This window comes from Bombina bombina, chromosome 5, assembly GCF_027579735.1.
Source record: "Bombina bombina isolate aBomBom1 chromosome 5, aBomBom1.pri, whole genome shotgun sequence".
Lineage (NCBI taxonomy): Eukaryota > Metazoa > Chordata > Amphibia > Anura > Bombinatoridae > Bombina > Bombina bombina.
This window is the reverse complement of record NC_069503.1, coordinates 341,636,886-341,660,096: the sequence shown is the minus strand read 5'-3', so window position 1 is coordinate 341,660,096 and position 23,211 is coordinate 341,636,886. Positions and strand designations below refer to the sequence as shown.

The 23,211-nt window shown below is 38.8% G+C and overlaps 1 protein-coding gene across 2 annotated transcripts in view; it reads right to left on the bottom strand.

Annotated features, from left to right (window-relative positions):
• SP4 (Sp4 transcription factor) overlaps window positions 1-11,040 on the bottom strand; it is a 255,222-nt gene extending 244,182 nt beyond the window's left edge. The window contains exons 1-3 of one of the 2 annotated variants that reach the window (XM_053714137.1): window positions 10,832-11,040; window positions 9,902-9,987; window positions 8,032-9,595 (exon numbers count right to left, since the gene is read on the bottom strand). In XM_053714137.1, coding sequence (XP_053570112.1) covers window positions 8,032-9,595; window positions 9,902-9,970 — 1,633 coding nt within the window. In that variant the 5' untranslated portion in view covers window positions 9,971-9,987; window positions 10,832-11,040. Of the gene's footprint in view, window positions 1-8,031; window positions 9,596-9,901; window positions 9,988-10,395; window positions 10,769-10,831 lie in introns of those variants that run through there. The other variant, XM_053714136.1, reaches the window with a different exon arrangement.
• Between the last annotated feature and the right edge of the window lie 12,171 nt (window positions 11,041-23,211).

The following is a 23,211-nucleotide window of genomic DNA, read 5'->3' as shown; positions in this document are numbered from 1 at the left end:
TATCCCATTCATGTTAGGGATAAATCTCTTGAGGTCTTCCACCAGAGAGAGTGGTGGAGGATTTGATTAAATTGTCCATGGACATAAGGGCTGGGCCACACAATCTGACAGTAAAAGAAAAATTGGCATTAACCAACTTACAAAATAATGACAATACAATCATTAAACAGTCGGATAAAGGTGGCAGCGTCGTTGTCATGGACAAAGACAGCTATATAGCCGAGGCCTGCCATCAACTAAATGACCCTGATACGTATTTTCCTCTCCCGGGGGACCCTACTTTTAGGTTTTCTAGGGAATTATGTCACTTGATTGATGAGGCGGTGGAGGATGGGTTAATGGATTATGTGACAGCGAATCACTTGGTGGTTAAAAATCTGGTTATTCCCATCTTCCACCACCTCCCTAAGGTACATAAAAGCATAACTAATGTAGACCGATTGTTGCGGGCATTGGTTCCCTAATGAAACCATTATCAAAATAGGTGGACCACTTCCTGCAGCCATTGGTCCCTAGGCTACTAAGCTATATAAGGGATACTACTCAGGCCATATGTGTGATGGAAAATGTGGCATGGAAAGAGGAGTACAGCTGGTTAACAGTTGATGTTGTTTCGCTGTACTCCTCTATCTTCCATTCATATGGCCTGAAAGCTGTTGCGTTCTATTTAGATCTGTTTACTGATCTGTCAGCAAAGATGAAAGAATTTATTGTGCGTTCAGTTAAGTTTCTTTTGGAGCACAACTTCTTCATGTTTCAAGGCCGTTACTACCTCCAGAGGCGTGGGACCGCTATGGGGGGCAAATTTGCCCCCTCCTATGCCAACCTCTTTATGGGTTGGTGGGAGAGGACCCACATCTATGGAGGTAGTGGCGCTCGCCCATATGGGCATATCATCAAGTATATACGCTTTATTGATGATCTGCTTATGATATGGTCAGCAGACCCAGAGATGAGCAAGTCATTTGTTGAGGATCTTAATGTCAATGAAGTTGGCATACAATTTACCTATGAGTGATGCAGGGATACCATCTCTTTTCTGGATATTTCCCTCAAAGGCCTGCCCCAAGAGAGCAGAGAGTTGTCTCTTCACTCTTTAGGAAGCCAATTGCTGGCAACAGTTTGTTACATGCCAAAAGTAATCACCCTAGACATGTGTTTAGTGGTATAGCTAAAGGTCAATTTATGAGGGTACGCCGCAATTGTACCCAAGAGGTTGTGTATCTTGAAGAGAATAGAGACTTAAGAAAAAGGCTTAAGGAGAGGGGTTATCCTAAAGAGATGGTGGATAGGGCTCATAAGGAAGTGAATAAAATGAACAGGACTGCTCCCTTAGCTGGTACGATGGATAAGAGGTGCAAGTCCCCTGAGAGGCAGATTAAACCAAAATTCATAACTTCCTACTCCAACCAGTATAGTGAGATTTGTAAAATTATTGAGAATTTCCCCATACTCATGGGAGATACCAAATTGAGAGACAAGATAGAGGGAGGGTGCATGTTTGTTGCCAAACGGGCTGCATCCCTTGGCATGCTCTTCTAAACGACTGTTACTATGTTAGGGGATTTTTCATGTCCACTTTTCACTTATGACTATCCCTCTATGACATAAATGTATATATGCCCTTTAGACCCTCTATGTAATTATGGTGAATTTAGAGAGAGAAGTGTTTGTAGTCTGGTTTGTCTATACTGTCTGGTTTGGGCGCTATATGCCTCACTATAAGGTTAACACAGGTACTAGTTGTAGACTGACATTATGGTGTAGGTTTATTGCCCTCTAACTGACAACTGCTTTGGAAAGTAATGTACTAATCTCTGTGAATTTTCCAACTCTTTTGTTCAAGACATACCCACATATGCCCGTAAATCTTCATACTTAGTGTTCGGAGCCAGGATTTTAGACTAATCGTTGTGCAGTGTTAATATTCAAGCAGTGTTATCATCAATGTATTGAGGTTTTACATTTCCTAAACAAGGCTAACCTATTTTGTACATTATATAATTACCAGCGTATGTATGCATGGTGGATTACTTAGTATTACTCAATAAAAAGATAATTTAATTGGATAGGCAATCTGCATATGCTTTAATTACGGAGTTTCTTCTGCAGGCATATTTGGATATGTCTTTTTCAAGTTATGATATATTGTCAAAATGTTTGTTAAAGTATTTATGAACTTATGCTATTTAATGGGTTTTACTTGTTTTGAGTCACTTTATATCCTGATAACTAATGATATGCTTATTATTTAATTGGGTTACTCCTATGCATGTTCAGTTTATGTTTCCAAGTCCAGCATATATTGGGTTACAAACAATTTTGTCCCCTTTAAGTAAGTGCAATTACTTAGCCATTGTTCTTAACCAATTAGAGTGCTTTCATCCTTTTAAAAGATATGAACAGATGTGTAAGTTTAAGTCTATGATTACGGTCTTTGTGACCGGAACCGGTCAGACCACTTGTTGGCTACGTGTTGTGGCTTCCTCTCCTTTACCTCCATGAGATTTTTATAATTTACGAATAAAGGTGTGTTTTTTTACTAAGTGGCTTTTCTGGACTTTCATCTCCTTTTTTAAGACTTTCACAGGTGTCCATATTTATCTTGTGAGAGCCTAAAATAAATTGACAGCCAAATTAATAGTTTACCTTAAATAAGGGAGGGCCAAATTAAACTATCTTGGGGGCCACATATGGCCCCAGGGCCTGTACTTTGAGACAACTGCCCCAGACCATTAAAGGGGCACTGTATTGTGGTATTTCTCCCCATATATGTTCCAAATTATGTGTTATACCAGCTGCAAAATATTAAATGTATTGGAAATTGCTCCATTCTGTAATTTTCTTTGTATTTGAAATAGCTATCTCTGTTGATTAAAACCAGCACTCATTGAATAGTTGATTAAAATGGGCTTAGACTGCTGAAAGAGTATATCTCCTTATTTTTTCTTACTGTGCTATACACAAGGGCAATACTCAAAGAAACAGGAACCAATTTTTTTTTCTTTTATGATTCAGAGAGCATGCAATTTTAAACAACTTTCCAATTTACTTATATTACCTAATTTGTTTTTTTCTTTGGTATCCTTTGTTGAAAAACTCTTTTTTTTTAGGCTCAGGGGCAGCAATGTACTATTGGGAGCAAGCTGCTAAATTGTGGGAACACATATATGCCTCTTGTCATTGGATCACCTGATTTGCTTGCCTTGCTCCCAGTAGTGCATTACTGCTCCTTCAACTCAGAATTCCAAGACAATGAAACAAATTTGATATAAGAAGTTGTATGCTCTGAATCATGAAAGAAAACATTTTGAGTTTCAAGTTAACTCATTTTTGGTGGTATTTTTAATCACCAAAAACAGCTATTTCAATTGCAAGAAAAAACCTAGAGGAGCAATTTCCAATACATTTAATACTCTGCAGCTGGCATTGCAAGTCATTGAGAACACAATAAGGGGAGCAAATTTACCATACACTATCCCTTTAACTGTCCTGTGTTATAGGTAACCAAGGAGGCAACTCATTGCTGTATGTATCTACAGCTATTTAACCCCTTAATTGTTGTTATAGTGATCTGTGAGGTTGTCATTGCTTCGTATAATGGAATGTGATTTAACCCTTTGATTACAGTAGATAAAGGTAAAATATTGTTCTTGGCATATATGTGTATATAAATCTCTCATGTACACATGCACGTATTGGCAATAACCACGCTCTCCCTTGTAGAGCTCCACCAGTTTCACTGCAGATCACGCCCTACGGTACAAGTGACCACGCCCATTTGTTGGAGCTTTCCCGCCTACAATCTCTCTGAGCTACACACACACACTGTAGTTAAAAAAAGAAAATAATAATTTCGATTTTGTTTCGGTTTTCGGCCAGGGGAATCCTGAATTTTCTGTATCGGTTTCGGTCCAGAATTTTCATTTCGGTGCATCCCTATTAATTATAAGTGAATGTTGACTGTATTTTTATTTGAGTAATACCAAATATAAAATGTGTTGCAAATAAAAAATATATAAATAAATAAAACACAACTTTATTTGTAAAGAAATTCAGAAACTACTTAAAGGGACATAATACTCATATGCTAAATGACTTGGAACTGATGCAGTATAACTGTAAAAAGCTGACAGGAAAAAAATCACCTGAGCATCTCTACGTAAAAAAAAGAAGATATTTTACCTCACAACTTCCTCAGCTCACCAGAGTAAGTTCTGTGTAAAATGTTATACTCAGCTGCTGCCTAGCAGCAGGTAAAAAAAATAAAAAAATGAAGAAATGAACAGCAGCCAATCAGCACCAACAGTGCTGAGGTCATTAACTCTTACTGTGATCTCATGAGAATTCACTTAAAGGGACAGTCTACACCAGAATTTTTATTGTTTTAAAAGATAGATAATCCCTTTATTACCCATTCCCCAGTATTGCATAACCAACACAGGTATATTAATATACTTTTAACCTCAGTGATTATCTTGTATCTAAGCCTCTGCAAACCGCCCCTTTATTTCAGTTCTTTTGACAGACTTGCAGTTTAGCCAATCAGTGCCTGCTCCCAGATAACTTCACGTGCACAAGCACAGTGTTATCTATATGAAATACGTGAACTAACACCCTCTAGTGGTGAAAAACTTAAAATGATTCTGAAAAGAGGTGGCCTTCAAGGTCTAAGAAATTAGCATATGAACCTCCCAGGTTAAGCTTTCAACTAAGAATACCAAGAGAACAAAGCAAAATTGGTGATAAAAGTAAATTGGAAAATTGTTTAAAATGACATGCTCTATCTGAATCATGAAAGTTTATTTTGGCCTAGACTGTCCTTTAACTCTCATGAGATTTCATTGTAAACTTCCTTACACTGAATAGGGAAATAAGATGAGTGTGCACGAAAGCTCGTTCCTTCCGCTGTCCCGGGACAGACATACTGATTTGCTGCTTAGAAGTCCTTTCTAATGGGATGTGGCTACTGAGAAACTTTTGAGGTAAAATATATCTTTCTTTTTTACATAGAGATGTTCAGATGATATTTTCTAGTCAGCTTTTTACAGCTATACTGCATCACTTTCAAGTGTTTAAACATTTGGGTATTATGGCCCTTTAAATGCTTTATGCCTTTAGGACAGTCCATGCCGTCCTAACAACCCTGGGCTTTAAACGCCGTTAGGATGGCATGGAACGTCCTACCTTATATGGCGCCCTGCAGTCTAAGCCTTTCAGAAAATGAAAAAACCAGACTGGGGGCGTGCCTAGCAGCGTAGGCAGTCCCCCATAATCCGATCCCGGCCTTGAAATCACGTGATCAAGGCCAGGATCGCATTGACGATGCCAGAGAAGAGGCAGGAATGCATAAGAGGCAGTAAGAAGAGAACACAGTGCAGTGTTGGATCAAGATTTTGTCAAGAAGACTTTATATGCTATGTGGAATCTATTGGCGCTCTACAAATAACCAATATTATTATTATTATTATTAATAAAATGGGGTGTTCTAACACATTAGAATATGTCATTTATGCATTAGAATGTCCCTTTAAAAACTTAGAGGGATATTAAATAGTGCTTCTTTGGTAAAAACACAATATGTTAAATCAAAGTAAGCATAAAAAGAAACCGATTGTGTAACAAAAATAGCAAACAACGTATTTTCTTGCAAAATTAGCACTTAGAATAGCCATTGCCCTCAGGGAGATAAGAGTGGAACATTTCTGACACGTAAGTTGCATTCTGACAGTTCTGAGCATGAGCAAATCTGATTCCCTTTTTATCTAGTCTATTAACTTAATATTAAACCAACTCTAGAAGTTTTATAACATGTTACTAGATAAGCATCTGTAGGGCTGTGCCAGGAAGTAATGGACACTGCACAAATTAAGTTTAACCCCTGAACCCAATAAGATATATACACACATATATACACATACATACATACACAGGGGATTCTCCTCATGCGGTACATCAGATGCACAGTCAGGGACCCACCACCAATACGCTCAGACAGGGGGTCAGATTGGCAGTGGCTCCCTGACTGTGCATCTGACGTACCGCATGAGGAGAATCCTCATTGGCGGACTAAATAACTCCTGGTTGACTGAACTGTGCTGGGAGCAGCTCAAAAGGCCTCTGCTTGTCTGTGATAGCACTGTGTGTGCTTCTCCATATGCGAGTTGGCAATTGTTACTTTGTATACACACACACTATTTGCCTGACGATATTACACCATTAGGCGCCTCCGTTTTGGTCTTATAGGACTTTGTGTAACGATCCATCTTCTAGCTTGGAGTGCAGTCGTATCAACAAGATTTGGAGTCACATAATCTTTGGACTTCTACACAATAGTACTTGCATATATATTATTGCTTATATCTTTGTATACTCTTCTAGTGCACCTTGGAGGGTGTTAACTATATATATATATATATATATATATATATATATATATATATATATATATATATAGTCAGCTGTTAGGAACTCCAGCTTTCGGCTGTAACCTAAGTTCTAGGTATCTGAACATATATGGAACTGGAGTGTGATCGTGTACGGTTCCAAATGAGGGCAGATGCCAGATTGTTACACATGGCGACACTGTGTGCATCACGTCTGTAACGATATTCTACTGGTGCCGGCGGGAGGTGTGGGAGGGGATGCAGGTGGCCGGTCCATCAGCAGAGGGGGAAGGAGGGAAAGGGAGTGTCCTACATTGTGGCAAAAATTAAATAAAGAGAGGGATGGGGCAGCCAAATTACAGAAAAAGGAGGTGGGGGACCATTACACTACAGAAAATTATTTAAAAGAGAAGCTTTAACAATTATTTGTGCCATTATTCCACAAGCGGTATGTAAATAATTTCAGTGAGAAACCCAAAGTTTTTGTGATTGGCAGGGGAATGGTGGTATGAAATATACCAAAATGGACCTAGCTTAATACCTTGGGCGTCCAATTTACAAAAAGAAAAAAAATATATATATAATATATATCTCCCATGTGTATCGGCACTCACAATTCAGATGGGTCATCAACCAGGGTGCAAAGTCAGTTTTGTAATCACAGTCTTCTTTAATCAAGGACTGCACTCACTGGATTTAGATACAAAATTATTTATTGTGGTAACATTTCGGGGTTCACATACTCCTTCCTCAGACCAGACAATAGTGCAAGTGAACAAAGTGCCATTTAAATGTGCTAAGCCCCACCCATCAAACAATTACAGAAAATTGCGCCAAAACAGTGTTTTCCTGGTAACCTATCTTATACACACTTATATAAGCAAATGGTAAAACCTTTAAAACTTATATATACAAAAAAAGGGAAAGTGTATCCTCACCACCAATATTGTATAAATAAAATACATAACAAAAGATGAATACATTGTAAAAAGAGACAGAAACAGTGTATCAAACATTTTATATATATATATATATATATATATAAGAAAGATTATTTGGTATTGTGGGCAAGTTTTTCTCTGAAAGTCCCAGTAGTGAAGGGGTTAAAGAAAATAAATGAAATGTAAAATCCTTCAATACTTTCTATTAAGTATAAACCACTGCTTATTGCTTTTTTATTACAAACAAAAAAATTAAACAGTTCAATATCTCCTTTAAAAAACAACTGAAGATGTTAGTTCTCATAATGGATAGGATTAATTAGATAGAGCCAAGAATTGGGCTACTTTTGGGTTTATGCTTATAGTGTAGGTTTCATGCATTATATGTTCACATGTTAAATTTGTAGGACACAAATATAACCTGCTCTAATATATTCTGACTTTTGATAAAACTAATCAGATCACATTCCAGTTGCAACAATTGAATCTTTACATATTTTATTGTAGTTTGTGCTTTTTACAGCCAGTCACCTGGAATCTAACATAATACTATAAATATATATATATATATATATATATATATATATATATATATATATATATATATATATATATACACATACACATATATACACACACACACACACACACACATACATACATACATATACACACACACACAAATAAAAGAACAACACACTTACCTCCAACACTTGTAATAGTTACTGGAACGCCTTGAACCTGGAGTCCTGCTGCACTAAGGTTTGCAACGCTTACAGTCTGCAGATTAGGCACAGATGTAAAGTGGGCAGCATTAAGAGTAATGGGTGTACCAGCAACGGTAACTGGCGCTAGCTGGGCTATTGTTGTACCACTGCTAGTAGATACTGGAGTTAAAGTTAACTGTTGTGGCAGTCCAGGATTTTGCACTTGTAAATTCTGAAGACTTTGAATATTTTGAACCTGCACAGTTTGCCAGCTTATTTGCCCAGAAGGTGTTATTGTTGGGGCTCTAATAAGAACTTGAGTTGGACTTATGGCCTGAAGCTGAACATTTTGCAACTGCTGCTGTTGAAGGGTCTGTATGGTTTGCCCTGACTGAAGCTGAAAAGACTGCTGGGGTATGGCTTGTATAATCTGCTGCTGAGGCTGTTGAATCTGTATTTGTTGTAAAACAGGCTGACCTACTATTTGCACTTGCTGCAAAGAATTTGCCTGATCATTAACATTTTGAAGACCATTTGACTGAAGCTGATTACTGTTCTGGGTTTCAGAATCTGTAACAGATGTGGGAGATTCTTCTGTGTTACGTTCAGCACTTGCTGATGGACTAGTATATTGGCCTGTTTCTGCAGAACTGACAAGGGTATCACTACTAGTCAGAGATGTAGACACAGTGGTTGTGCAGGTTGAAGAGGAGGAGGAGGAGGAGGAGGGAGATTCTGGCAGTGTACTAACAGAGGAAGTTGTAATGGGTGTGGACACAATCTGATTTCCATTGGAAACCCCGCCATCAGTGGGCTGAACAATTTGTGATGAACCACCTCCAGCAGACACACTGTTTATCACAGGCAGAGCAAGTGTCACTCCTCCAATGTTTATGGGCAAGGTTGTCACTACTTGAGCACCAGCACCAGGGATTGTCTGCAGCTGCAGTGGTATAGAAACACCAGGCCGAATCTGCACAGGAACTGTCTGATTTGCTAAATTTTGTGCTATTATATTCCCAGATGCTCCTCTGCTCCCAGCAGTAATGATAGCTTGATTGTTCCCAGCAGGAATAAACTGTATTTGACCTTGCAAATCTTGCAAAGTAGTAGCATTTCCAGGGCTGATCTGAATGTGCTGTCCTTCAACTGTCTGAATCTGAGGAATTACCTGATATTGTACATTACCGCCTGGAGTCTGGACTTGGATAACTTGAAACTGTCCTGGAGTAGCAGCAGAACTGCTAGATTTGCTTTTTGTTGGTGATGAGTTTTCATTATTACTGTTGGAAGAGGCTGCTGTGCTAGCAGCAATGGAAATGCCTTGTTGAGCTATGTTGTTTTCTTTAGAAACAGGAGGAGCTGCAGCAACAATCTGCCAGGCACTGCCAGCCAGTTGAGTTGTCACAAATTCCAGTTGCTGAGGCTGGTTTTGTAGCTGAACCAAACCTTGGCTTGGATCTATAATGATCTGCTGCTGTCCAGTGCCTTGGTTTTCACCAGTTGTCCCTATTTTACTGCAGGTTGCAGCTAGCAAGGCCAGAGGAGAGGGCTGAGAATCCTAGCCACAAAAATAAGAGTGGGAGGTTTTAGAAAGAGAATGGGTGTAACCATTTTTGACAGTGTTAACATCAGCCTTTGACAGGAAATGGTTACATTCTCAGAGAAATGTATACAGTGCTACTATAACTGTCAGTTCAAACTTTAATGTGTATACTACAAAAAGTATATACAGGCCATTCACAATGACGTAAAATGTATAAGTCAAATACAAATAATGAAGTACTATCTTTTACAATTACCAGTGATCCATAAAACTCAGTTACAAAAAATATAAATCATCCTACTTTCACATATAATTAATTACCTGAGAACCTGAAGATTTGCCTTTTTTTTTAGTTTCAGATTCATTTGTTTTTCCTCCTTCACTGGCCATAGCTTCCTCTGACTGATCTGTAAAACAAGAAAACTAACATATGTTCTGAAAACTTTCCATTGATTTACATATATATTTCACATTCTTCCTTATCCAACACAAAAAAAAACTTCACAGGTGCTCTAATGAATACATTATAGGTGGGAGCCCAAAAGAAATAAGTACATGTTTACATTAATCATATAAGCAAGCATATAACAAATGAGCCCATAACCTTGCAAACACTTATATAGTATACACATGGATGTCATATAGTCCTAAACCCGACCCAATGGAAACAGTCACACCCCGCAGGAGGCTGTCATCCTGGTGGGGATTCAGGATAAGATACAGGGGAATATGGAAGAGGGGCAAAAGAGGAGGAGGCAGACATGGTCCTGACAGGGAAAAGGGGATGAATAAAAGGGGAGGGGGTTGTTACGTACCGCTCATGGTGAATTAATGATAGTACTTATTCGTGGCAGGGATAATCAGGAGGAAGGGAAGAGGCTAGGGGATGGGACGGGGGTGGATAAAAAGGCCGGTCGCAGTGGCTGAGGGGAGGCTGGATGCTGGAGGAGGAGGGATGGGGGGCCTGGCTCTATCCCTATACGAATGGCGGCGGTGGCTTGGTAGAGAAGGTGGGTTGTGGCGTAGTAGGCTCCGTCTCTCCCCGTCAGCCGGGCTCCTGATCACCCCCCGCCCTGATTGACAGCCCCGGAGAGGGGCGGCTCGGGGCCGAGCAGCCGGGGCGGCACCAGCAACGGACACATCCATCGCCCACCCTCCTCATCCATATATCGCTTGGGGCTCCATTGATACCCTCTCTTCGTCCCCCCTACTTCTTTCACTGGGCCCAGGCCCCTCCTTGACTTGGCTTACCAGACGACGATGCCTCTTGTCCCGAGACTCCGTTCTGTTTTTCTTTTTCGTCTTCTGTTTTATGTATTTTAAATGTGATTACCTATGTATTTTTTTTTTTTTTGTAACCGTTTATGCGGAGATCTTTAATAATTTTTATTATATATTTTTTCTCCGCAGCTGGCAGAATCCCCTCCCCTTTTTTCCTCCTCCTCCCCCAGATAGAGAGAACTGGGCGGTGGTGGCGCAGCATAGTCCCTCCTTCTCTCTCCACTGCCTGGCGATGGAGGGGGCTGGGCTGGGGACGAGGGAAGGGCCTAGATCTTCTGAGATCTGTCACATTGTTATATAAATAAAGTATAGTAACTGACAGTATTCATGGTGTTGCTTAAATTATTAACTATCTGAAGTAGATGTCAAGAATTGACTTGCAACACTCTGGCAGACAAGAATTAAACAGTTTATTTTTATTATTTTTTTAACACTGTTGGTTATTCTACATCCTATACATCGCTAATTACTGTAATTACTGCAAGGTAGTGATAGAATAATATTATTTACTAAGAAATAACCTAATAATACAACTTGTTCACTCAAAAGAAAATGCATCAAATTGTTCAATGACGTTTTTTCCCTTCCAAACCACTCAAATGATGTTTCGTCGCATAGCATGATGGGAATTGTAGTTCTGACGACTGGTACACTATACACTGCTTTTTTTTTTTTTAACCCCTTAGTGATTAGGGAGCTTGGAAGGCTCGGCCTTGCGCGAGGCGGGCGGGGCTGAGGATGGTCCTCTGTGGGAGGGATGGCAAAGGCGGACCTGCTGTCAACTGTAGGTAGGAGTTGGGATGATCCAGGGGGTGGTAGGGAGGGGAGTTGTTTCCTTGGATTGCCTCCCTTTCCTCGTGTAACCCCAGGCAATGAGAAACAAACATCCTGGTGTATCAGGCTGGTACACCTGAAATCTGCACACTGCTGTCAAATTGATCTCATCTTTTATATTTTCACATGGACAATTTTTTTGTACCGTTTCGTCCTTTATACATTTGAACAATTATTTGGAGCATAGCTGTATTCATTCAATTTTTAGCTGTGATCTCATCTAAACCCCTACACTCGCAGGGAGACGGGCACAGTTTTTGTTATATGTATGTTTAAACGTTATGTCTCTCTATAAAATAAAATCTGTCTACATTTCAAATCACTGTTTACTCAGGACTATAAATCTGGGAATGAAAACTTTTACCAAGGGCTGTGACAAAGTAACAAAATAAAACTACAAGATTAGCATAAATTCGTGACTTCTAGTTATAATAAATCATTAGTGTTTTCAGTGAACATAACATGATAGATGTCACCCTGCAGCCCATCTGCTAGTAATATATTCTTCACATAACATTTGACCCCTAGGCCTCCAGCCCTACAAGTACATTAGATCAGACTTTTGGCTTTGAAGTTTCTTTGGTAACCTCATACCCACTTTATATCAGACCCCAGGATCTTCAGCGTCATTCCCATTGTTAGAGCCCTGGCCCTTCAGGCTCTCTGTCAACCCCTTATCATGTGCCACTCTGCTGCTGCCTGGTTTACCCCATGCATGGGGTACTATGGCTCAAGCACCATGTGTGGGGCCTATGCAGGGGGAGTGAAAACAAGTACAGTGCTGGGCTTGGTTGCCATAGTAACAAAATAATACAATTGGTGGTAAAGACCACCAATTGTAAAATAATACACTAGTAGCACTCTTAATTCCTATTAATAGTGAATAAAGTATTATTAAATGTAGTGTTTGGTGTAACTTTGTTTCACAGACATATATTAAAATATAACTACTTTTATTAGTATAATTAAAAATGGGTAAGGATATAAAAACAAAAACCCAAGACAAAGTCACCAATGATATACCGCTATTGAGACAATATGAGGTTAGCTGTCTTATTGCTTGATGCCTTAATACAATATCAAACTACACACTATGGCACAATAGATCACTGTGCTATGCTATAGTACTGGTTCTTAGGTAGTATTAATACCGTATAATATTGGCTGTGTTATTATATTAGTATTCCCACATCAGATATATATTATAAGGTGATTTATTGTGTGTTTAGCTCAATCTAATGATTGTTTCCACAGTCACAAATATAAGTAAATCATTTGCTTAGAAAAATGTTCAACTAGCAATTGTATCACAACATTTATAAAGTAACAAGTGGATTGGCAACATATGTATCAAGCATCCATTGAAATTGATTGTGCTAAAATTAGTTGTTGCTAATATTGAGAACTGCAGCAAATGTCCATAGACACCTAGGCTATAATATTTCAAGCTACAATGCTTAAATACTACGATCTTAGCTGCAGTTATGCGTTAAATGGTAACACTATGTCACTCGGTCAAGGTTTAAATTGTATTTATAATTGGCCAAGTTAATACAATGACCAACAACTATTATTTATTCAAACCACTGCCTTGCAATCTATTTATAGCGGTTCCACACAAACACTCTATCTATATCGTGTGAATTTGCTCCTAAATATATTTGTATAATGCTAAATAAATGAATGAAAATGAATACACCTTCAGACTACAGGTTAAATATAGACAAGATGTCCAACAAAAGTCAACATTATTCCTATTACCTTATAATACACTAATTACCACAAAAAAATAGGCTTTGCTATCCTATTAAAGGGACACTAAACCCCAATTTTTTTTTCATAATTCAAGTAGAGAATACAATTTTAAACAGCATTCCAGTTTACTTCTATTATCTAATTTGCTTCATTTTTATATATCCTTTGTTGAAGAAATAGCAATGCACATGTGTAAGCCAATCACACGAGGCATCTATGTGCAGTCACCAATCAGCAGCTAATGAGCCTATCTAGATATGCTTTTCAGTAAATAATATCAAGAGAATGAAGCAAATTAGAAGTAAATTAGAAAGTTGTTTAAAATTGCATACTCTTTCTATATCATGAAAGAAAAAGTTTAGGTTTTATGTTCCTTTAAGTAAAAACTCCAATTACAAAATAGTCATATAAATACTATAATGTTGAAGTTTGGTACTATGTATGCCCCAAGGAATGCATATTTTAAATATACAATCCTTTGAAAAAGGAATAAATTTCAACCATAAATTGTATAAGGACATTTGCCTAGTGTGTAATAGAGTGTATAACCCCTACAATATATAACAAACTTACATTTAAAGTATTATATAAAATGTATACAGTATAATTAGATCAATAAGGAAACAAACACGTATTTAATCTATTGCCAAAAATTGATTAAATCGTATTCAGAATTTAATCTTGTAGGTACCCTAGTTTTTAACTGGAATATCCAAAACATCTCATGGTGTTCAAGTCTTTTGGTTCTATCCCTACCCCTACCTATAGTGGGAATTCTCTCAATGATATTCCATTTAAGTGTCAATACTCTTATTATGAAATTGAACAAAGTGTTGTACTAAAGGAGTTTTAGCTTTACCTATATGTATAGTAGAGAAGAGTTCTCTGATTCAGGAGTTTACATCCCTAGTGGTAAGTCCCACATACTGTACGGAACATACGTCACATGTGATGAGATACACTACAAAATTAAAAGTGCAATTAAGACAACTGTGAATTTCAAAATTCTCCTGTGTAGCTTTGGATGTAAATATTTCCCCCTAAAAGTACATGCTCACATGGTTTACGCTTTGATTTGCCACATTTGAACATGCCTTTATGTTGGAGCCAGGTAGATGCTGACTGTTTAGGCTTGACCACTTCTGAAGGTGCTACAGAATTGCCAAGCGTCTTCGCTTTCCTATAGGCGCATCTCATGCCTTTATCAACTATAGGGGCCAATTGGTCATCCACAACTAGTACTTTAAAATGTTTACGTATTATGTTACACACTTTATTATATTGTGCACTATAGTTGGTAATAAACTTAACACCTTCAAAAGATTTATTTATAGTGGTATCTTTATCCTGCAACAAAGGACCTCTGTCAAGCCTCTCCACCTCTTTTCTCGCCCTGTCAATCACATGTTTATTGTAACCTCTTTCCAAGAATCTACTGCTTAATTCATTGGCCTCCTTTTCATATAGATGTGTATCGGTGCAATTCCTCTTTGTATGTATGAATTGCCCTTTAGCCACTGCGTGGGGCATATGTTTTGGATGACAACTCCTTGCACTCAAAAGAGTGTTACCTGAAATAGGTTTGCAATACATCCCTGATTCAATATTATCATTAGGTAATCCCTTGAGTTTCAAATCCAAAAAATTAATGGTACCTTATGAAACTCATGGGTGAATCGCAAACCTACCTCATTGGTGTTTAACCAACTAAGGAAAGAAAGGGCAGATTGTTCATTATCTCGCCACATCAAGAGCAAGTCATCAATGTAGCGTCTATACACATCTATCTTGTTTCTTAAGGGATTAGTATCTGCAAAGATGTGGGACTGATCCCACTATCCCATAAAGATGTTGGCATAAGAGGGGGCAAATTTAGCCCCAATAGCTGTCCCACATCTTTGCAGATAAACCTTTCCATTAAAGCTGAAAAAATTATGTGTCAACAAAAAAGATGCAACTTCCAATATAATTTTTTGAAAACAAGAAGTGAAACCTGTATAATTAGACAAAAAGAATTTCAATGCTTCCAGACCTAAATTGTGTTGTATAGATGCATAAAGTGAACTGACATCTATTGTCAACCAACTCTTCTGTGTGTCCCACCTTACATCCTTTACTATCCTCAGAACATGTTTGGTATCACGGAGATAGCTGGGTAAGTTTCTAGCAATAGGCTGTAAAACCTCATCCAGCCATTGAGAATATTTTTCGGAGAGAGAAACAATACCGCTGACTATCGGCCTCCCCTGGACATCCGTGAGTAACTTGTGGACCTTGGCCAAATGGTGGAAAATGTGCATTCTAGGATGCTCAACATAGAGATACTCTATGGTATTTTTGTCCAAGATCCCCAAGTTACCACCCCTGTCCAGGAGGTGCCTTAACTCTCTCTGGTATGAGGGGGTCAACAAAACTTAGTTTTCTCTGTTGTCCAATTGTCTAAGGGACTCCGCTACATAATCACTTTTGTTGAGTACGACTATCGACCCCCCCCTTATCAGCACTGCGTATGACTAAGTCATTGTTATCTTGCAGTTCCTTCAATGGTCGTTTCTCTTTCCCAGAGAGATTAGAAGGGGTAACCATACCCTCACTTTTAAGATTAGTTTAGGTATCTTTCTACTCTTTTAAAAAATTGTTCTAAAACGGGGCCTCTACTGTGAATAGGATAGAACTGGGATGGTTTTTTAAAACTCCTAATCCTATTAATACCTTCCATGTGATAAACCTCTGCCCTACCCTCTTGTTCTAATGATTCTATGGAAAGTAAATCACAGCATTCATCAAATGGCAAATCAATCCCTACTGCCTGTCTGGTTGTTAAACCTTCAGTCACATGCATGTCACTGTTGAAATGTTTGCGTAAAGTTACATTTCTAATCAATCTGTTAACATCAATAAGTGTATTGAATAAATCAAATGGAGAAGTCGGTGCAAAGTTTAAACCTTAGGACAACACCTTAAGTTGTTCCCTGGTTAATTCATGTTTAGACAAGTTTATTACATTGCCGGTTTGTGCTTTGATTGGGATCAATTCCAGCTGCCCCTCAATTGGTAGCGTTCCTGAGTGTTCTTGTGTGTTTGCCCCTGCCCCCCTTCCCCCATGTCTATCCTGTCTATAGGAAAAACCTGATCCATTATATTAATGGAATTATGGGTTGTCTGTACAAAGGGGGAGGGCTATATGGGCTTACTGGATACATATCTTGAATTATGTTGTGAGGGACCTGTTGACATTAAAGACACATTGGGGTTCTTCGGTCTCACTACTAATTCAGTATTGATAATACTATCCAGTGGGTTCTTTTTAAGAATTCCAGATGGCTTACTTACAAGCTCATCTCCACTAGAAGATAGTCCCTCCTCGGACTGGGACCCCTTCCCTCCTGAAAAAGAAACTTTTCTGTTTCTCCTGTCTTTGTCTGCATGCTCTAGTATTGGAGGATGATCTATTCCAAACATACACAATATTGTTGTTATAATCAGTTTTGTCACTCAAAAACTTAGTGTGTTTAGTTTCTATCACATTTTGTCTAGATTCTGCTACAATTTTCTGAAGTAAATCATCAAAATTAGAGAAATCATTATCACCACTACGAGTGTTAAGTATCAATTGCAACTCGCCTATCTCTGATCTTAATGCTTTCAACTGTGAAATTTTAAACTGTAGTAAAAGCTGTGTCAGGCGTATAGAACAATCCGTCAGAACTGAGTTTCAAGCATCTATAAAAGATTTGTCAGTGACATCAAATGTCGGATATTTATTCATCCTTAAACCTCATGGCACTATTTGTAACTCAATATATTTTTCAAACCTGGAATCTTTAATTCTATACACGGACTGATCACACTTTTTTTGTGAATTACCTTGAATTTGCCAGAGGATCAGTCCGCGTCTCAGGATAGCTGGCTTGCTCCCATTGTTTCTATTGGACTGAGCTCCACATGTGACTGCCTAATCACGTAATTTGTGACGTACCCGGTAAGAAGACGGACTTGAATGGTGCATAGCAGGCATGGTACTCTAAATGGACCGCAAAGTTTGAATTTCTCGGGTCCGTGAGTAGACTTGGTTGAATCCGAGTTCCCTGCAGTGAATACCTAAAGGTCCAAATCCGGAGGAAAAAGGTGAGCAGTTTTTACCAGTATAATTATATGTACTGCATTACAACTTTCATTGAGTGAGCAAGCCGTACTGCATATTGAACATTGCATCCACCATTTATTATTAAGATAGCTCTGCAGCAACTTCCTTGTGACTTAATACCAATTTGTAGCCACGCCATCTAGCTTCATTGTTGTTGCCTAATGAATTTAATTCTGAATTCTACACATCTGAGGACTCCAAGATCTGGGGATCAGTAAGTAAACAGTTTAATCTCTGACTCCTTTTCTTATCCATCATGTAATTTGATGAATATTCTTCAATCAGTGCGTCACAGTTTTACTTGAAGGCCATGACGACTATGGCTTAGATTACAAGTGGCGCACTATTGCAAGCACAGGTGTGGTATCAATAGTGCAAGACCACACTAAGATTAGCACCCTATAGTTTCAAGGGATACTGCAACAGTGCTAAATATTGCTAATAGAACAATTTGTGAGTTATGTGCTGCACTCGAGCACAACACATAACAGTGCTAAAAAAGCGCAACGTGAGACCTGAAGTCTGAAAATTAGGGCAACAAAAATGTTTCACAAAACACATGTAAAGCATAGTAAAATAATATATTACACAAATATTTACATATAATTTTATTATTGAAATAAATGTTTAAAAAGTTTCTAAAAGGGGAATGTTATATGTCAAGGTGTTTGACTGGAAATGGACCGGGGTGTGTGTGTGTATGTATGTGTGTATATATATATATATATATATATATATATATATATATATATATATATATATATATATATATATATATATATATATTGCATACATACATACATATATATTCACCTTTGAGTCCTTCCCACTCAGACATCTTGACATATAACATATCTCTCCTCTCTTCTCTCTTTCTCTTTTCATCTCTCTTTTTCTCTTTTTCTTTCTCTCTCTCTCTCTCTCTCCACAATTTATCTACATACATATTTATATTTGCTGGAGGGGTTGTATTGATCTACATTTCTCTTTAAAATACCACAAAGGTGTTTTTTTAAGATTCAAGTCAGGTGACATACTTGGCCAGGTAATAGGTTTCACTTTTTTCTTCTCTAGAGACTCAATCGTGATTTTGGCAGTGTGCATTGTATTGTTATCATGCTGGAATATTCCTCTTCTGCTAAGTTTCTGGAGATTGGGTGTCATCTTGTCAGTCAGTATTTTGGTTTATTCACAGGCATTCATGGTGCCATCTATGGATATAATCTCCCCAACACCTTTTGAACTCATGCAGCCCCATATCATCACACTCCCACCTTCATGCTTCACTGTTGGGGCTATGCATTTACTTTTAAAATCCTAGCCAGCTTCACGCCAAACATGCTGGACCCCATCTTAGCTGAACACATTTATCTTGGTCTCATCTGACCAAAGAATGTGATCCTACTATTAATCAGGCTTCTTTTCATGCTATTATAGCAAAGTTTAATTTTGCAGCTTTGTCCCGAAGCGCAAGCAAGGATGCTATCCATACAGGTTTACATTATGCAATGTCTTCAGCCAATAGAACACTTGGGACTTCCGGCTGTGGGCGGAGCGAACAGGTAGCATGCAGGTAGCTGTCTGTGCTCCGATTGAGACCCGCTCCATTCACCAGCCTCACTGCAGTTGTCCTTGGCCTGACTGAAAGCATTCAGCCCGGGTACTGGATCCTTTGATCATGTAGTGGAAGTCCCTGTTAAAGCCCTGAATGTGCTTGGTCGCTGAAGCACCCCATTCGTATCTTTGTTGCTTCTAACTGCATCGCACTAAAAATATGTGCCAGTCTCCCTGAATGGATCTTCCCCCTAGCAAACTCTCAAAGGCAACCGGGGGTGTTTAAAGGACATACTTGGTTTAAAGGTGCCCGGTTTGAACTCACTGCTGACTATAGAGCAGTAGTACCTATTGGAAGCTGAGGATTTTGGCTACACGGGTGGTACTTGGGCTTCAAATTAACCTGTTATGGATTACTGGTTAGTATACGGATTGCTGGTCAGTATACTGGGAGCTGATACTCTATATAATTTCCTGCTTACATCGGAGGGACGGGTAAATCCTGCGGCCCTCCGCAACGCACTTAGTATTGACTCTTTGTTGGGGAAATACAGCCTTTTCTTCTGACGTTGGCTGTTGGACAATGGCTCATTGCAGAGGGATGGGCAAATCCCGTGGCTCCCTGCATACGCCTCCCGGCTGATTAAATTTGTGTGGGCTTCTTACCATCTATTGTCTCCCTTGGGTGTGCCCTCCTGCCTGGTGTGGTTGTGTGGGACCCGATTTCAGTTCCACTCTTGCTGAGCTCACCTAAAGGGCTTTTCTGCGCTGATTGACCACCAGGAGGTGATGGGCGGTAAGCGCTGCTGATTAGAAGAATCACTATAGTGGCTATCTGGGAATCAGCAGTATACTGGAAGGGCTCCTGTTGTTTTTTGTCTACGTTTAGCAAGGACTAAGGTTGTTGTTCTGCTGTTTCAGTATGATTTTGTTTATCTGATTTTCGGCCTCATTTCAGGTCGGTAAACTTTAAGCATTCCACTAAGTTTGTCTGAGCCTTGCTAGCTACAGCTATACTGAAGCCTGGACTTTGTCGATGGACTGCCACTTCCTTTCAGCTGATCCAACAATATCCCCTAGGTTTATCTAGAGGAGTATAGCTGGAGCAGCAGTAACTTTATTTACCTCCTGAACTCGGGGAATTATACTGTTTAGATCCTTGAAGTGTTACTAATTGTTTATTGCAATTATTCTCTGATTTAATTGTTGCTATAAGGCAGTAACTATAATCCTGTCCTTAGACAATGTTGGGTACAATATTGGGCGCTAGATCTTGGTGTTATAAAAGTTAAAATTTTCTGTGCAAGTATTGCTTTCTCACTTTGCATTACTATTGAATATATTTTTGTTGAAAGAATATACCTCGGCTAGTTAGTTTACTGGTGTAAGTATTACTAAATTTACTCCTAGGTCTCCTGTCAATTCAGTCCTTTGATCTGAGGGTTACAAGCTTGCTATTAAGGCATATTATTTACATATATCCAGTTTGGGTATCTTCTCCCAATAAGGGAGTCTTTTGTTTCCTTTTTTGTTTCATTTTCACTCAATGGCATAGATTTTGCTACTTATATACACATAGTCACTGTAACACTTGATTTCGTAGCGCAACAAGATTGTGCTCACATGTAATTTTAAAGAGCACTAGGGTATTTTGGTATCCTCTTATTTCTTTATCAGCTATATTTGATATAAAAGTTTTTTTTCTATTGGGCCCAAATAACTCCTTCAATATTTGTTAATTGTTGCCTCTAGGTTTTGAGGCGGTAAAAATGGAGAGAAAGTGGTGGGGAAGGTCTTGTTGGTCCTTTATTACCTTTTTTCTCTCTCTCTCTTTTTTGGAATTGCACTGTTTTTTTGTTGTTGTTTTTTTATCTGTTTTTTTTTTCTTGGTTAAATCACACAGCGTCTATCGATGCAGAGTTTTAGCACGTATTACACTTTTAGCTTAAGGTTCATGGATAGATTTATTTCACTAACATGCCGTCTAAAAAAAAAGACAGGAAAGGGAACAATAAAATCCTGGACCCTGCCTCTGACTTATCACAAGATAGAGGGGTGGCTAACTTTTTCACAAATGATATGTCAGAATTTGTCGCAGAAATTGCTAAAATGATTACTCCTAAGTGTCAGCCGTTTAGGAATCAGTCCAGGGTTTAACCCAACTGCTAGCGTGAAAAGTAAAACACACGCTAGCACACTGAGAAATAACCAGGACGTGACCCACTCAGGAAACAAATAAGGTAGAATACAAATAATAAATGTTCTTTTAAGCAGAATAGCAACAAAAGAGTTAGCGTCCCTTTAAGTAGATTTGAATCCAACAGACAACTAAGTTCCTTTAAGCAGGTTTGCAATATACAAAAGATAATGTTCTCTTGAACAGCTTGTAAAAGTAAATGTCCCTTTAAGCTGGTTTGCAATAAACAAATGATAATGTTCTCTTTAGCAGTTTGTAAAAGTAAATGTCCCTTTAAGCAGGTTTGCAACAAACAAATGATTATGTTCTCTTAAACAGCTTGTAAAAGTAAATGTCCCTTTAAGCTGGTTTGCAATAAACAAATGATAATGTTCTCTTTAGCAGTTTGTAAAAGTAAATGTCCCTTTAAGCAGGTTTGCAACAAACAAATGATTAATGCTCACTTTAGGCAGGACTGTAGCAAGATTTAAGACTGTAGCAGATTCAGACAGGCAAAGGAAAATATATCCAGGAGTAAGTTTGAGGGTCAAGGCATAAGCAAGGTCAGGCAGGCAATAGTCGATATCCAGGAGACAGTTTGAGGGTCTAGGCATAAGCAATGTCAGGCAGGCAATAGTCGGTATCCAGGAGATAGTTTGAGGGTCTAGGCATAAGCAAGGTCAGGCAGGCAATAGTCGGTATCCAGGAGACAGTATAGGGATCAAAGAAAGCAAAGTCAGGCAGGTTCAGGTTGAGTACTCACAACTCCGGAGTGAATACAACAAACGGGCCCCGAGTAAGATCTCCCGCCGTGGTTTAAAGGCAGGAGCGGCGACGTCATCAGAGTTAGTGTCAGAGGACGCGTCACGTTGCTAGGCAACGTGACGTAAATCAGACAGAGGAGATCCGGGAGCCGTGGCGACACGGGGATGAACGGAAGATCATGACACTAAGTTAGAGGCAGTTAAACAGGAAATTAAGAAGGAAATATCTAGCCTAACTATCGAAGTCAGACAGTTTGCGGCAAGGCTAGAGGAGGTGGAGACTAAAGTGTCTGATTTAGAAGACAGATGTAATCTTCAAGATCCTATTTCAATAGCCCATGGCAATGCTATTGTATTACTCCAGTCTAAGATTGAGGATCTTGAGGATCGTTCTAGATGCAGTAACTTAAAGGTCATTGGTCTCCCTGAATCACTGGAATTCCAAGACTTAATGACCTTTGTCTCGGTCACTCTACCTCAGACACTCCAGATCACGCCTCCTACAACCCCCTTTCAGATAGAAAGTGTACATAGAATAGGTCACATAAGGGGGAATACCGATAACGTCAAGCCAAGACCCATTATCTTCAAATTTGTGAATTTTCAAGATAAAATGTTGTATCTTAAACACTACAGGAAATTCAATCCTTTGGTAATTGGTCCTCATAAAATTTTGATCTTCCAAGATTTTTCATCTGAAACGCTGACTAAGAGAAGGGAGATGTTGTCTTTTTATAGTAAGCTTATGAGGGCCGATTACAATATTAGATTGATTTATCTAGCTAAACTGTTAGTGATTAGAGAAGGAATCTTCCATACGCTAAATAATGTCTTGGAAGCTGAAATGTTTTGTAAGGAGGTTGGCCTATCTTAAATATTGAGTAATGGGTGCACTCTCCATAATTTTTGATTTATTGATTTGATATGGAATGGAGTTGTTGTATAATAAGTGTTTCGTTTTTAATTTTGTTTTGAATTCCTTTTTTTTCTTCTCTCTCCCCCCTCCTCCCTCTCTTCCTCTCTGTTACCTATCCCATCCTCCTCTCTCACTTACCCCCATAGTGTGGGTCAATGCCAGAGACCCTTAATTTAATATCATGGAATGTGGGCGGCATAACCT